The sequence below is a fragment of the Acanthopagrus latus genome, chromosome 23 (assembly GCF_904848185.1).
Source record: "Acanthopagrus latus isolate v.2019 chromosome 23, fAcaLat1.1, whole genome shotgun sequence".
In the NCBI taxonomy this organism is placed as follows: domain Eukaryota; kingdom Metazoa; phylum Chordata; class Actinopteri; order Spariformes; family Sparidae; genus Acanthopagrus; species Acanthopagrus latus.
The window spans coordinates 19,983,111-19,996,394 of NC_051061.1; the positions used below are offsets into that span (position 1 = coordinate 19,983,111).

At 42.2% G+C, this 13,284-nt stretch overlaps 5 protein-coding genes across 6 annotated transcripts; 2 read left to right on the forward strand and 3 right to left on the reverse strand.

Moving 5' to 3' along the window:
* The first annotated feature begins 621 nt into the window (after positions 1–621).
* Positions 622–1,784, forward strand: LOC119014768 (hemoglobin subunit beta-2-like). The gene is made up of 3 exons (XM_037090223.1): positions 622–1,079; positions 1,231–1,453; positions 1,553–1,784. Exons 1-3 carry the CDS (start codon positions 988–990, stop codon positions 1,679–1,681), a joined length of 444 nt encoding a protein of 147 aa, XP_036946118.1. The 5' UTR covers positions 622–987; the 3' UTR covers positions 1,682–1,784.
* A 1,295-nt stretch (positions 1,785–3,079) lies between these two features.
* Positions 3,080–5,001, reverse strand: LOC119014771 (hemoglobin subunit alpha-1). The gene is made up of 4 exons (XM_037090227.1): positions 4,524–5,001; positions 3,727–4,037; positions 3,430–3,637; positions 3,080–3,290 (listed from the first exon to the last, which is right to left on the reverse strand). The coding sequence occupies exons 2-4, from the start codon at positions 3,897–3,899 to the stop codon at positions 3,162–3,164; spliced, it is 510 nt and encodes a 169-aa protein (XP_036946122.1). The 5' UTR covers positions 3,900–4,037; positions 4,524–5,001; the 3' UTR covers positions 3,080–3,161.
* A 2,550-nt stretch (positions 5,002–7,551) lies between these two features.
* Positions 7,552–9,574, reverse strand: LOC119014770 (hemoglobin cathodic subunit beta-like). 2 transcript variants are annotated; one of them, XM_037090225.1, is made up of 4 exons: positions 9,200–9,574; positions 9,048–9,123; positions 8,210–8,432; positions 7,552–8,105 (listed from the first exon to the last, which is right to left on the reverse strand). In XM_037090225.1, exons 1-4 carry the CDS (start codon positions 9,300–9,302, stop codon positions 7,977–7,979), a joined length of 531 nt encoding a protein of 176 aa, XP_036946120.1. In that variant the 5' UTR covers positions 9,303–9,574; the 3' UTR covers positions 7,552–7,976. The 2 variants fall into 2 exon arrangements, with proteins under 2 accessions (XP_036946120.1, XP_036946121.1); XM_037090226.1 differs by having other exon boundaries at positions 9,048–9,568.
* Positions 9,575–10,804: 1,230 nt separating this feature from the next.
* On the reverse strand, positions 10,805–11,636 carry LOC119014769 (hemoglobin subunit beta). The gene is made up of 3 exons (XM_037090224.1): positions 11,475–11,636; positions 11,132–11,354; positions 10,805–11,033 (listed from the first exon to the last, which is right to left on the reverse strand). Exons 1-3 carry the CDS (start codon positions 11,564–11,566, stop codon positions 10,902–10,904), a joined length of 447 nt encoding a protein of 148 aa, XP_036946119.1. The 5' UTR covers positions 11,567–11,636; the 3' UTR covers positions 10,805–10,901.
* Positions 11,637–12,281: 645 nt separating this feature from the next.
* On the forward strand, positions 12,282–13,194 carry LOC119014776 (hemoglobin subunit alpha-B-like). Its single transcript, XM_037090230.1, has 3 exons — positions 12,282–12,443; positions 12,565–12,775; positions 12,942–13,194. Exons 1-3 carry the CDS (start codon positions 12,349–12,351, stop codon positions 13,068–13,070), a joined length of 435 nt encoding a protein of 144 aa, XP_036946125.1. The 5' UTR covers positions 12,282–12,348; the 3' UTR covers positions 13,071–13,194.
* Positions 13,195–13,284: the final 90 nt, after the last annotated feature.

The following is a 13,284-nucleotide window of genomic DNA, read 5'->3' on the forward strand; positions in this document are numbered from 1 at the left end:
ACAACCACAAAAAGACACAAAACTACTACAAAAAGATGGAGAAAAATAAGATATAAAAAAAACATAAAAACTACCATGAATGGGGCTCAGTTCAGCTCACTGGGTGGAGCAGGTGTGTACGGAGGCTTTGGGGTTTGAGTCCCGGCCTGAAACTGTGCGCGGAACCAAACCCACAAAAGTCTTATTTCTACATAATACTGCTTTAAACGCACGGGAGGTAAAGGGAGCTGTCCAAGGTCCTCCCTCCGTCTTACCTGTAACTGCTGTACTGTACACTGTGCACTGAACTGATCAGCTGTGATTTTACAAGCACTCTGATAACATCTGAGCTCACCCGGACAAACACAGGTTACACTCTGACGTGCAGCTCATGTTGATGCTGCTGCATCAGGTCCAGTCTGCAGCGGTCACAGCCTCCTCATGTGTAGCAGCGCCCCCTGCTGGATTAATCAGCCAACTTCACTGAGTGCACACTGACCTGGCTGAGGACAAGTGACCGCCACACCAACATGTATTTAAACTCCGCTCACATTGTTGCAGTGGAAACACTGATGGAAAATAAGAGTTCAACCAGGTGACAGATTTATATTCCAGAATAAAGTGCATAGTTGAGAGTAAAAGTATAGCATACTAAATCAAAAATGTCAAATTTACATTTCTTTCTAGCCATTTATTAAATCTGACCACGTCCCTGAAAGTTTCTCTGATTTACGCCAGTCTCCATTTGACTGCACAGATAATTCACAAGCAACTTGACAAGTTGCCAGTGTAATTAAAGAAGACTAGCAGCAGCTTCAGACACAATCTAAGCAATGCAGATTTGTCCTTTCCTTATCATTTTTGCAAACACGTCGAGCAGTATTTGGCCAACCCACTACCCTATTCTGTCCAATCGCATATTTCTGGGAGGAGTGGAGAGGTTCTTTTATAAGTTGCTTCAGGTGCTGACCAACACAGGACTTGTGGAACAAATCTACAGCCGGCAAAATGGTCGAATGGACAGACTTCGAGCGCGCCACCATCGCAGACATCTTCTCCAAGATGCAGTATGAGGTGGTGGGACCTGCAGCCCTCTCCAGGTGAGGGAACCTTTCTCTTTGTTTTTTTTATTTTATGTTTAATCATCATCATTACTGTATTTTGTATTCTCTCCTCAACATGAATGCACAAAGAGACGCAGCATAATCTGTTCAGACATTTTCAGAATTGCATTGCATGATGTGTCCTCAGGTGTCTGGTGGTCTACCCCTGGACTCAGAGGTATTTCGGGAACTTTGGAAACCTCTACAACGCCGCTGCCATCATGGGAAACCCACTGGTTGCAAAACACGGAACAACCATCCTCCACGGTCTGGACCGGGCCGTGAAGAACATGGACAACATCAAGGCCGAATATGCCGAACTGAGCGTGTTGCACTCCGAGAAGCTGCATGTGGACCCTGATAACTTCAGGGTAAGTCTTGTTGAACTCATGTCACCATGTCATCCACAGTGAAGAATTACGCACTACCTCCATGCTGATGTTTCATGATGCTTGTTTTCTGTGTTGCAGCTGCTCTCTGACTGCCTCACCATCGTGGTTGCTGGTGTGCTGGGCGCAGAGTTCACCGGTGATGTTCAGGCAGCTTTCCAGAAGTTCCTGGCTGTGGTGGTCAGCTCCCTGGGAAGACAGTACCACTAGAGAGCTGCAAGAGAAGACATCACACGATGATCATCTGTTTGAAACATTCTCTATTTCTGTCTCAAAAACATGAATAAATAAAACAACAAGCAAATTCAACAAATTGCATTTTTGTCCCTGTCTGTGTTAACGGTCCTTTTCAGGACGAACTTAAATCGACATAGCAACAGCTTTGTTCACTACAAAGTCTTTATTCTTTATTCATATGTTAAAATATTAAGTCTTTAAATTCAGCCAGGGTCTTGATATGTGAAAATAAAGTAAAAGTTCTGCAAGTTCACAAGTATAATTACTCGATTTGAATGACCACTTTCAATAGAGGAGAGAGCCTGATATATTTTTTACTAACAGCCTACCAAATAGGTTATATAAGGCATATTTACCATTAGACAGTTAGATGGCTCGCATGTTAATGCATCAGGACAAATCAGATACATATTATATATTAATCTGCTTCCAAGGAGGCTGAACTCAGCTAAAATACACTCTTACGTAACTGGAATCCAACTTACATGAATTAATGTGAGTGTGAATTAACATTATTTAACTAATGATGATCTGTGAAGTGTGAACTGATCACATTAAGTCTTTGCAACTTCATCATTTCATGGTGATGAGCGCCAGGAGGCCATGGCACATCAATAAATAACGTAACCAAAACATTATATAATAATAATTATATATATATATATATATATATATATATATATATATATATATATATATATATATATATATATATATATATATATATATATATATATATATATATATATATATATAGGTTGTAATTATTATTATATTATTATATTGTTTTTGTTATGTTGCTGTTAGCGCAACTGTACAATACTAGTAATTATACTGAATATACTATATTGAATGCATGAGTGTATTTGTGTTAAGATAGCTACTAATATATGACGATTTTTGTTTTTTAAAACGTCGTTATATGTTGACACATTCACAATGATGATAATAAGAAAACATTCAGATTTGGTTTGAATGCGGCCATTCTGCATAAGAAGTACTGAAGTGTATAATGCTGCTGATATTAGGTAAGAAAAGCTTTGAAATGCAGCTTTAAAAAAAAAAAAAGTTTGAACTTGTCTGAAGTAGGTGAAATAAATTATCATTGTACGCTGCAGAGTACAGAGAGATTTATGTGAAGTTCTTGTTCATCTCCTGCATTCCTTCTCGTAAACTCGCATAAAGCTGTTTGATAAACAGCTTGAAAACAGAAAGATTCCGCTATTTGAGTTTCTCCACTGCACGTTTAATAAGTCAGCTCAGCGCTAAAAACATCGCTGACATGGTGCCATGTGTGCTGCTGACCTGACTTTCACCCTCTCAGCCCTTTCAATCGATAGAAATTCACTCGACCACACAAATAGTTTGACTGCATTTGATCTTTTATTGGTATTCAGACTGACAGATAAATCAAGCCCATGCTGCTGTCCGTCATCTGCTCCGGTCCTGCAGTTTATCGGTATTTCTCAGCCAGGGCGCGGGACAGGGCAGCCAGGAACTTGTCCACAGACACATGGACCTCAGGGGTGAAGTCAGCGGGGAACATGGTGGCCAGAACCACCAGGATGTTGTGGGAGAGAATCTGTGAGTAAAGAAATCAAGCAGAGGATTAAGAATCGTTTGTTGAGTTGTGCCTGTGGCCAGATCCAATGAGCGTAAACCCCCCCGAATTAAATGCATAACCACAGTCTGAGAAACGCAGTGATCAGTGGTGACTTTACCTTGAAGTTAGCGGGGTCCACACGCAGAGTGAAGGCGTGCAGCTCGCTGAGGTTCAGAAGACCTGCAGCCAGATCGTCGATCTTCTTCACAGCATCAGCAACTCCACCCATCACGGTCTTTCCGTGCTTCATCACCGGGGCAGAGCCGGGGCTCAGGTCCTTCCAGTGGGAGAAGTAAGTCTTGGTCTGCGGGTACACCGCCAGCATCCTGGGTGAGAAGTGTAATTCAGTTAATAAACCAGTAGCTAATAAACAGATAATTAAACATTTAAAGGATTCTCTTGAGGTCATATTTACCTGGAGAGAGCATCAGAGCCGATGTCGTCGGCCTTGCCAGCGATTTTGCCCCAGAAGGCTCTGACGACGTCCTTGTCCTTTGCAGTGAGACTCATCTTGTGTGCTGATTGTTCCAAGTTGAAGTGTTGGGACCTGTCCGGACCGTGGGGGGTTTTATACATAAAACAGGGCATGGGCACACCCGGCCCTCCTCCAAGATAGGCTACGTGGCATTTGGTCTGGTTCCAAATGTTGCAGCTTGCATGAGATAAAGACAAAAAGAAAACACACCAAGTGGCCTCTTCTCTTGAACTTGCTTCACCTATGAAACCCTGAAAGACCCGATGAAAGAAATAAACCAAATTCAGTGTGAATGCTCATGAAACAAATCCACACATTTCCAGTGCGATGGAAATTATTCACTTAAGTTTAAACCAGTCAGAGTACAGACAATAGTTACAAACTCAGAAATGTACATGAATTTGTAACTAAGTAATGAAAGTAATATGAGCTCCTGAATGCAAATTCAGTATCAGCTTGGGATTTATGCCAGACTTTTAAAAGGCTTTGCAGGCTTTTTCACCAGAATCTAGACCCTGACAGGTGCAGCCTGCTTCTATAAATGACTTCAGCTAAATTCATAATGATCTGCTTCAACTGAATACATGGATTTAACTCTGCTTGTATGACTACAGCAAACTAATTCAAATCAAGATTCTGTGACCCAGAGAATAGATTTGGTATATGAACATTATGAAAAGTTGGACCTGTGGTGTAAACATCTGGGACAGTCCAGGGGTACTGATTTGAAATCTTACCTCTGCAAATATTTAATATTAAATGATTTAGTTATCAGTTGATACCACCGTGAAGACTGGGGTCATTTGCGGTGAAGCTGCTGCCAAAACGCTTATCTGTTAGAGAACTGGGGTCTGCTCAGGGTGGATCCGCTGAGAGGGGGAGCCAGATAATCTCCACAAAGAAGCCAGGATCCTCCTAGTGGCACTGACAGGTGGTGCAGCAGCTGCAGCCAGCAGCAGGCAGCCAGCTTTCATCTGGCAGTTTAAAGAGACTGTAAGCAAATATACTTCATGAACATGTAAGATATGTGGAAAAACACAAGTTCCCTGAAGGAGCGGAACGTGGGAGTTAGTGGCCCTTCTCTAACAGTCGGTGGCCCCTCTGTGGGAGCTAGTAGCCCCTCCTGGAGCAGATAGTGGCCCTTCTATGGCAGTTAGTGGCCCTTCTGCAGCAGTTAGTGGCCCTTCTGCAGCAGTTAGTGGCCCTTCTGCAGCAGTTAGTGGCACTTCTGCAGCATTTAGTGGCCCTTCTGCAGCAGTTAGTGGCACTTCTGTAGCATTTAGTGGCACTTCTGTAGCAGTTAGTGGCCCTTCTGCAGCAGTTAGTGGCCCTTCTGCAGCAGTTAGTGGCCCTTCTGCAGCAGTTAGTGGCCCTTCTGCAGCATTTAGTGGCCCATCTGCAGCAGTTAGTGGCCCTTCTGCAGCATTTAGTGGCCCATCTGCAGCAGTTATTGGCCCTTCTGCAGCAGTTAGTGGCCCTTCTGGAGCAGTTAGTGGCCCTCCTCTAACAGTCGATGGCCCCTCTGTGGGAGCTAGTAGCCTCCTCTGCAGCAGTTAGTGGCCCTTCTGCAGCAGTTAGTGGCACTTCTGTAGCAGTTAGTGGCCCTTCTGGAGCATTTAGTGGCACTTCTGTAGCAGTTAGTGGCCCCTCTGCAGCAGTTAGTGGCCCTTCTGCAGCAGTTAGTGGCCCAGCAGATGCCAGAGGCTCCCTGTTGTAACACTCTTCATTTGATTCTCTTTTCGTTTTTCAGCTTGTCTGGTTTTATGTCTGAACATCTGGTGTGAGCATGCTGTTGGAGAGTGGCTGTAACTAACACTGTAACTGTGGCGCACGTGACAATAAAGAGCTTGGCTCGACATTGTGACGTCAGCCCCACCGTTCAGGCCTCGCGGGAGAATGCGTGGCTGCTTTTTGCTGACTTGTGCTCTTTTTGCTCAGTGGGGCGTATAAACAAGACAACAGGGGCGTGAGACAACAGTAAGTGTTCACATCTGGAGCCACAATGACACACAGCCAGAGAACACCGCAGTGTGATGGACAGATGCTGAGTGTCACTGCAGGGGGTCTGATGGACCCCTCTCGTTGTCCAGGTAAACTACAAACTCTATTCAACTTCATACTAACACTTAAGAAAAAAACACTCCATTCGAGTCGCTCGTCAACTTTATCAAAACCCGCATTTAATCTTTACATTTTTGGTAAAACAGAACAAATCGACGGTTTTATGAAATTATAAATTAACATATCATAAAGATCCTCAGTTTATCAAGAATTTTAATATATAGGCCCACAGAAATCCGTTTGTATTTAGTGGGGTCCTGATAAAGGAGTTCTCTGCCATATGACGCATGTGTTGTTGGCAGGAGCCCAACTGACCCCAACACAGTGATTTGGCGACTGGCGCAATCTGTGAGAATTCAAACCACTGCGCTGGGAACAAATATAATCAAAATATAGAATTGATTATTAGGTGCTATGACAGACACGCTCACAGTATATCGCCTATAATGCTTTCTGGTGCTGTAAAATGTGCATCAGTACATGTTTATAAACCTATAAATAACACAGACTACACTAAATTCAATATGATCACGATATGTGATTTGTTTGATTTCAAGTGGTTCTATACTATAATGAATACGTGCATTTAATTTTAAGAGGAAAATAAATTCAGGTCTTGAACAGACTCGTAGAGGCGCAGCAATGTTTGCACTTGGTCGTAAAAAGTTGAGCTGGAGCGCCCTCTAGTGGGATCCACCTCCCTCATCGATCCTGCAGCTGCGAGCAGCCGGGAGCTGTCCGAGGTCCTCCCTCCTCCACACGGACAGCGCCTCTGCACTCAGTCCGAGATCATGATGAAGCACGATTAAATCTTCTTATCTCACAAAACTATGAGATGGTCAATCTCCTGCTTTTGTTTTCAGCAGTTTAACTGTGATCCATGTATTATTTCACAACACAATAAAAAAAAAACCCTCTGTTTTTAACGCAGCTTTATTCTTCTGCTTTTGAAGTATATTTGCTCAAGTACTGTACTTTGGTCCAACTTCGAGGTCCATTTAATGCTACTTTATACCAAACTAGTTTTTAAGTACAGTTTTGTACTTTTTAGAACAAGTATTTGTCATGTTTATTGCATCCCGCATCAGTGGTGTTAAAATTTTGATGTTTTTGTTTCTTATTTATAATGTCTCCACTGTTTTCTTACGTATATTTTCTATATTTATTACTGCTGTTTCAATTGATGCTAATAATTCTGTAATAATGCAAATATCCCCGTTGTGGGAGTAATAAACGATTCTATGTAAACTATAAACTATACACATAGATGTAAATATATGTATTAATTACCTTTTTTGTTCTCTAGATGCATTGAGACTGTAACTCCTGTGGTGTAGGTGACTTTCACATGATGTTTTTAGTTAAACGACTTTTGGATACTTCACAATTTGCTGATGGCTTGATGAGCATTGCTGTACCATCCAGTCTGTTACTGATCAACACCGGATTAATGTCATCACATTGGATTTTTCAGCCATGATACACCAAAATGTGTTGATTACAGCAGGGGGAGACACTTCCTGACAGCTGGAAATGTGACTGTCAAGATAGAATTCAGCAAAACACATACTGCTCATTAAATTCAAGTCTAATGATTACCATGCTTAGTCTTTAGGGGGGAAAAAAGAGTATTGTTCCCTTTCAGAACAGTTGCATATTAGCCTGTAATCAGTTGTGTCAATGAAATCAAATCACTCACACGTATAATATTCGCTCTTTTTATTGACAGAAGTGAGAGTATATATGGTTGTGTTAATAAATCCCTAAAACACGCAACAATTAATGGCTCTGTTTGCCCATTTTCAAAAATATAACGACACACTCATGTAACGTTGACTTTTACAATCTGACAACCTGCTCTGGAGAGAACTTGTACTTCCCCTGAGGACCTCAAGGGGTCACCAGATCCCTTCTGTCCAAACATCTGAAGCTCGATCTTAAAATGTGCCAAAGCAGAACATCAAAAATGATCCAAACTATAAAATATGCCCGCTCAGTATTAAAGAGTTGTCCAATCCCAGTTGTTTTAGATGAAACCACGCCTATTCAGGCCTGTTACACATGGTTTAAATATGATTTTTATTATCTTATTTATTTATTTTGTTCCCCATCTGGGGTTGCTCTTCTCTTCAGGAGTACTGACTGCCCATAGCCTCGACTACAACAGACAGGAACTTCTGCCAGGTGGCTTGTGTCTGAGGGCTGAGGTCGCCCTTCAGTTTGCAGGCGACGGTGATTGTGATGCAGTCTGCCAGCAGCTGCGGACAAAACAACAACAACAACAACAACAACAACAACAACATCAGATATACAACAATAAAACCTGCTGAAAGCAGTCTTGTATCTGACAAGTACTTCTTACTTTGAAGTTATCGGGATCCACGTTGAGTTTCTTGTAGTGCATCCGGCTCAGGGCAGCATATGTGCCCTTGATGTTGTCCATGTTCTCCACCGCTCTGCTCAGGGCCCTCAGCACCACTTTGCCCTGGGCCGCCACTTTGGAGTTGTTCAGAACAGCTGTTGCAGTGAACATGTCTCCAAAACCACCGAAGTACCGCTCGGTCCAGGGGTAGACGATCAGCACCCTGTCAGTGAGAGGGTTTCACAAAAATCTTAGAATAGCCCAAAGAAATCTGAACATTTCACCGACAGGACTACATCAAAACTTTTAGGAAGGTTTCAGACATATAATGTAGAAAAGACATGATAACAATAAAGTTATTTTATTATCCAAAATTAATAATTCTGTGCGAGACTTCCCATGTCATCATAGTTTTTAGTTCCTTTAAAAAACTTCTTTTAAGTTTTTTTTTTTTCATTTGTTTTCCTGAATCAGTTTAAAGCGAACTGTAAAAATGAAGTAAAGTCAGATTAAGTAAAGAACCCAGTGCCAACCTTAATCATGGTAAGCATGTTAGTCTTTTCATTATTGTAAACATAAAGGAACCAGAACTTTTTATTGAACTATGTATTAAAAAAGGGAGCTCCTCACAGACACAAACAGCAAGACATAATCACAGAATCACACAACAACAACAACAACAACAACAACAACAACAATAATAATAATAATAATAATAATAATAATAATAATAATAATAATAATAATAATAATAATAACACAACAACAATAATAATAATAAGAATAATAAGAATAAAAATAAGAATAATAATCTTAGTTCATATCTACATATCTCTACCTTGCCAAAGCTTCCGGTCCGATCTGATCGATATCAAGTTTTTCCCACACAGCTCTGACCGTGCTGCGCTCCTTGTCTGTCCAGTGAACCATAACGTCAATATAATCAACATCAATCAATCAATCAATCAATCAATGTATGTATTTGGTCACCGTTTGCCTCCACGCGTCGAACTGAGGAATGAGCGTCTCGGCGATGATAAGTCAGCAGGGTGTCAGACATCAGACTGTCAGCTGCCAGATGACTGTGAAGCATGATGGTGATGATTCAAGCTGCTTTCTACAGTCCACCTGTCATGGAATGAAGCGATCACAAGCCCACTGTTTTTCCTCATTTATTCCTCTGGTCATGCTGTAATTATGTGCCAAAGGCTGTTACACTGAGATACGATGAGGTTGTTTTTTTTTGTTTTTGTTTGTTTGTTTTATCTGTGTATTCAGGCTTCCTCCACCCAAATAAATTATCTACATGTCCAGTTAATACCATGAAGGTTTCACCATGCAGCACTGGGACTATCCCTCCCTCGCCCCCTCAGATGCAGCTACACTTGATTTTGAACCACAGACTTGCTGCTTTGTTGCATGCTTTAAAAAAAAACAAAACGCTAAAGCACAAGGTTTATTTAACACAACGCAGCTCCAGCTCCCACCAGCCTTTGTTAGTCTTTAATCGATCCGGAAAAGGACAAACGACACAATATTACATATGTTGAGAATAAAAGTACAAGGAGTGCGCAATACAGGCCCACTGCACTGAGTGATGTCTCCGTGTTAGTGTGCAATGAAACGACATTTTGATATTAGGTTGGTGACCCACCCAGGTTTTTTTTTTTTTTTTTTTTTTTATCCATCGCACACATGCATTTCTCACCAGTTATCACGGAATTAAAATGACCGCACCCCTACATGCATTACCTCACTCAAGAGGCCAGAGAGCGTGTTTTCAAAAAGATAAGGTCATTTTATTTTGGATACTAATTTTGTTTACTACCAGTTTACCACACGGGAGCTCCAAATGTTGTTCACAACAGCCTTAGATTTATGAACCTTGTGTCTGAGGAGCATTACGCTTTCAGTAATTTGCACAAGATCGATTCCTTTTACGCACTAACGTGAACACACACTGCAGCAGTATCTATGACTTCACACCGGACAGCAACACATGGGATGAAGAATATTCAATTTTAGTTGTCAGCAGTTAGATTCAGTGTTTGGGGATCAGAAGTGTCCAGTGGAATTGTTTGATCAGTAAAACAGAATTCAAGTTCAACCATTTGGAAGTTTTTACTTTGTGTAAATTAGTTATGAATAATTCACTATTTAAAAGAAATTGTTTTGCTCAAACTTAATAATACATTTATCAGTTATTAGCTCCTTATTAGCGTGTATGTAAGTGTCACTGTTTATTAGATATTATAAAGCACTTATCATCATCATGCTTTATTCTTCATCACCATATTGTACAACACAGGCTCTGCTAGTCACAAGCATGTTGTACAGACCTGGTACAGTTTGATTTGGACACTAGTATAGAACATGTTTGTTTATCAATGAATGTTTGTTTTTCAAGATTGTAATTCATGAACACCGACGTTCTTACTTATTATCATTAAGCGCCCCATGAATAATAACCTGTCAATATTCGACTGCCACAGGTGCTGATAAGAGAATTATGGTTAAATATGTGCCACCTAATATAAAATGCGATATATATATATACAGATATATTTCTCCAAATGATCACAAAAAGAGAAATGCTTTGATTTGAGGGTTTTGTTTTTATTTTGGGGGATTTGGCGGCAGCCACGCGACAGGACATGAGACGTTTTAGAAGCACGTCTGCGTCTCCGGAGCCTCAGTGGTACTGTCTGCCCAGGGCGGAGACCACCACAGCCAGGAACTTCTGCCAGGCCTCCTGGGCATCGGCGTTGAAGACTTTGGGGCCAAACTTGGCACCCACGCACACACTGATGCACTCAGCAAGAAGCTAAAATGAGAAGAAGAAAAAAATGATTGAGTTACATTAGTACGGAGGAGTATTCAGCAGATCCATGCATGCAGAGGGAGTCAGAGAGCGTGACACACCCTGAAGTTATCAGGATCCACATGGATTTGCTCAGAGTGCTTCTGGCTCAGCAGGGTGTAAGCGTTCTTGATGTCGTCCAAGTTCTTCACAGCTCGGTCCAGCCCACCCATCACTGTCTTGCCGTGCGCGGCCACCTTGTCGTTCCCGAGGATGGCGGCGTTGGTGGAAATGTTGCCGAAGCTTGAGAAGTGTCTTTGAGTCCATGGATACACGATCAAAAGCCTGGAATGACATGGATCATAAGGTCACATAACAGCCATGATCAGGGCACTACTAAATAATAATAATAATAATAATAATAATAATAATAATAATAATAATAATAATAATAAAGAGGTTTACCTGGCCAAAGCCTGGGGTCCGATCTCACCCACATCGATCTTTGCCCACAGGGATTTGATGGCAGCACGCTCGGCATCTGTCCACTGGACCATGTTGACGGTGTGAAAGTGTCTTCTGACTTTCGACGAACAAGTTCTCTTATCAAAAGCTTTTCTCTCTCTCTCATTATGGCGATGCCCGTTTTTATTCATTGCCGAACGCTCCGCCTCTCATTCCAGGGAGATTCTGATTGGACACGTCGCGTCCTCCGATTAACGACGCCCTGATGTTGTGCCACTCACAGGTGGTTCAGATAGATAGTTGAGATAGATCCGTTTGTAAACAGATACACGTTAATACACTCCAACAAGTAAAGAAGTCGAATTAAAGAACTCCACAAGCTACATTCTCCCAACATGTTGCAGTCAAACAGACACCTGTGAACATCATCACCTTCCTGCAGGTATTGGATTAGGTGAACCCAATTAACTGGCAACAGGCTGTTCGTAAATAAAGAGAATGCGCCTCTATAAAGAAAAGGAAGTGTGTGACTTTATTCTTCTGCATGTTCTTTTTTTAAAGTCTGTCAAACTTCTCAAAAAACGAACAATTGCGCAGCTCCATCCTCAGAGCGTGACGAAATTGTAGCCTTTCATCTCTCCGTCACGGCCAGTAATTGTCTGGCAATTGCGTGATATTAGGGGAGTGGCGCCTTTTATCATAGAAAACCGGCAGGGAAAAGTTCTGGCAGTTTCTTTATCGGAGGTGTGGTTTGGATTCGATTCACGGGCGTGGTGCCGTCTGGTTTGATATAAAGACGTTTTGGAAAATCAACTTCAGCAGCAGCAGCATCTCTTGATCCATTTTCTCTCTCTGTGGAACCTCCAAGGCAGATATGAGTCTCTCTGACACAGACAAGGCCCGGGTGAAGGCCCTGTGGGCCAAAGTTCAACCGAAGGCTGCCGAGATTGGCGCCGAAGCTCTGGGCAGGTAAGATCCACGTCATGCTCATAAAATGTAAAATGACTGTAATGCATCCAAACTAGAGATATACACCACGCAGCTTTAAAATCCTTGTCTCGTTTTTTTCGTTTCTGTCTCCACCCTTCAGGATGTTGGTGGCCTACCCGCAGACCAAGGCCTACTTTTCCCACTGGGGGACCGATCTGAATGTTAACCATACCCAAGTGCAGAAACATGGTGGTGTCATCATGACAGGCGTCGCCAGAGGCGTAAAATACATCGACGACCTGACCTCTGGTATGAGCACCCTCAGTGAGCTGCATGCCTTCAAGCTCCGAGTGGATCCGGGCAACTTTAAGGTAACAAAATAATCTGAGGAGGTCTTTCAGGGTGATAACCATGAGCATGCAGAGGGTTTATGGGGGCTATAGATCTCCTGGCCTTTCTTAATTAAAAAGCACAAAGTGTCCAGTGAATTTGCTCCATGGATGCTTTTGGTGACATCTAACTCTGTCTCTAACACAGATCCTCGCCCACAACCTGATCTTGGTGATCGCCTCCTTCTTCCCCGCCGACTTCACTCCAGAGGTCCACGTCTCATTCGACAAGTTCCTGATGAGGTTGGCCTTCGCTCTGTCTGAAAGGTACCGCTAGACTCCAGCGACGCAGAAGCATCGGCTGCCTCCGTGTGGCGCCTCAGGCAGCAACATCATCAAACCCTTTCCATATGTAGGCGTTTGTTCAATAAAAACAAAAAGACAAAACAGTGCAGTGCAAATATTTGTGTCCATTTCTTTGAAGTCCACTGTGAAAGAAACAGTAGGGTATGTTTTATTCATCACTGTCATGGTCCTATATGAAAGTAAAG

Bases quoted from the DNA above. Each gene is read 5' to 3' on its own strand.
- LOC119014771 (XM_037090227.1), bottom strand. From the start codon at position 3,899: ATGCCCTGTTTTATGTATAAAACCCCCCACGGTCCGGACAGGTCCCAA. The intron at 3,638-3,726 runs GTAAATATGACC...CTTCTCACCCAG, and splicing joins GGCTCTGATGCTCTCTCCAG to GATGCTGGCGGTGTACCCGC. The intron at 3,291-3,429 runs GTAAAGTCACCA...CTTTACTCACAG, and splicing joins TGGACCCCGCTAACTTCAAG to ATTCTCTCCCACAACATCCT.
- LOC119014770 (XM_037090225.1), bottom strand. From the start codon at position 9,302: ATGCTTCACAGTCATCTGGCAGCTGACAGTCTGATGTCTGACACCCTG. The intron at 9,124-9,199 runs GTGACCAAATAC...TTCACTGGACAG, and splicing joins TCGACGCGTGGAGGCAAACG to ACAAGGAGCGCAGCACGGTC. The intron at 8,433-9,047 runs GTAGAGATATGT...TCTCACTGACAG, and splicing joins GGACCGGAAGCTTTGGCAAG to GGTGCTGATCGTCTACCCCT.
- LOC119014768 (XM_037090223.1), top strand. From the start codon at position 988: ATGGTCGAATGGACAGACTTCGAGCGCGCCACCATCGCAGACATCTTC. The intron at 1,080-1,230 runs GTGAGGGAACCT...ATGTGTCCTCAG, and splicing joins GGACCTGCAGCCCTCTCCAG to GTGTCTGGTGGTCTACCCCT. The intron at 1,454-1,552 runs GTAAGTCTTGTT...TCTGTGTTGCAG, and splicing joins TGGACCCTGATAACTTCAGG to CTGCTCTCTGACTGCCTCAC.
- LOC119014769 (XM_037090224.1), bottom strand. From the start codon at position 11,566: ATGGTCCAGTGGACAGATGCCGAGCGTGCTGCCATCAAATCCCTGTGG. The intron at 11,355-11,474 runs GTAAACCTCTTT...ATGTCATTCCAG, and splicing joins GGACCCCAGGCTTTGGCCAG to GCTTTTGATCGTGTATCCAT. The intron at 11,034-11,131 runs GTGTGTCACGCT...TTCTCATTTTAG, and splicing joins TGGATCCTGATAACTTCAGG to CTTCTTGCTGAGTGCATCAG.
- LOC119014776 (XM_037090230.1), top strand. From the start codon at position 12,349: ATGAGTCTCTCTGACACAGACAAGGCCCGGGTGAAGGCCCTGTGGGCC. The intron at 12,444-12,564 runs GTAAGATCCACG...TCCACCCTTCAG, and splicing joins GGCGCCGAAGCTCTGGGCAG to GATGTTGGTGGCCTACCCGC. The intron at 12,776-12,941 runs GTAACAAAATAA...TCTCTAACACAG, and splicing joins TGGATCCGGGCAACTTTAAG to ATCCTCGCCCACAACCTGAT.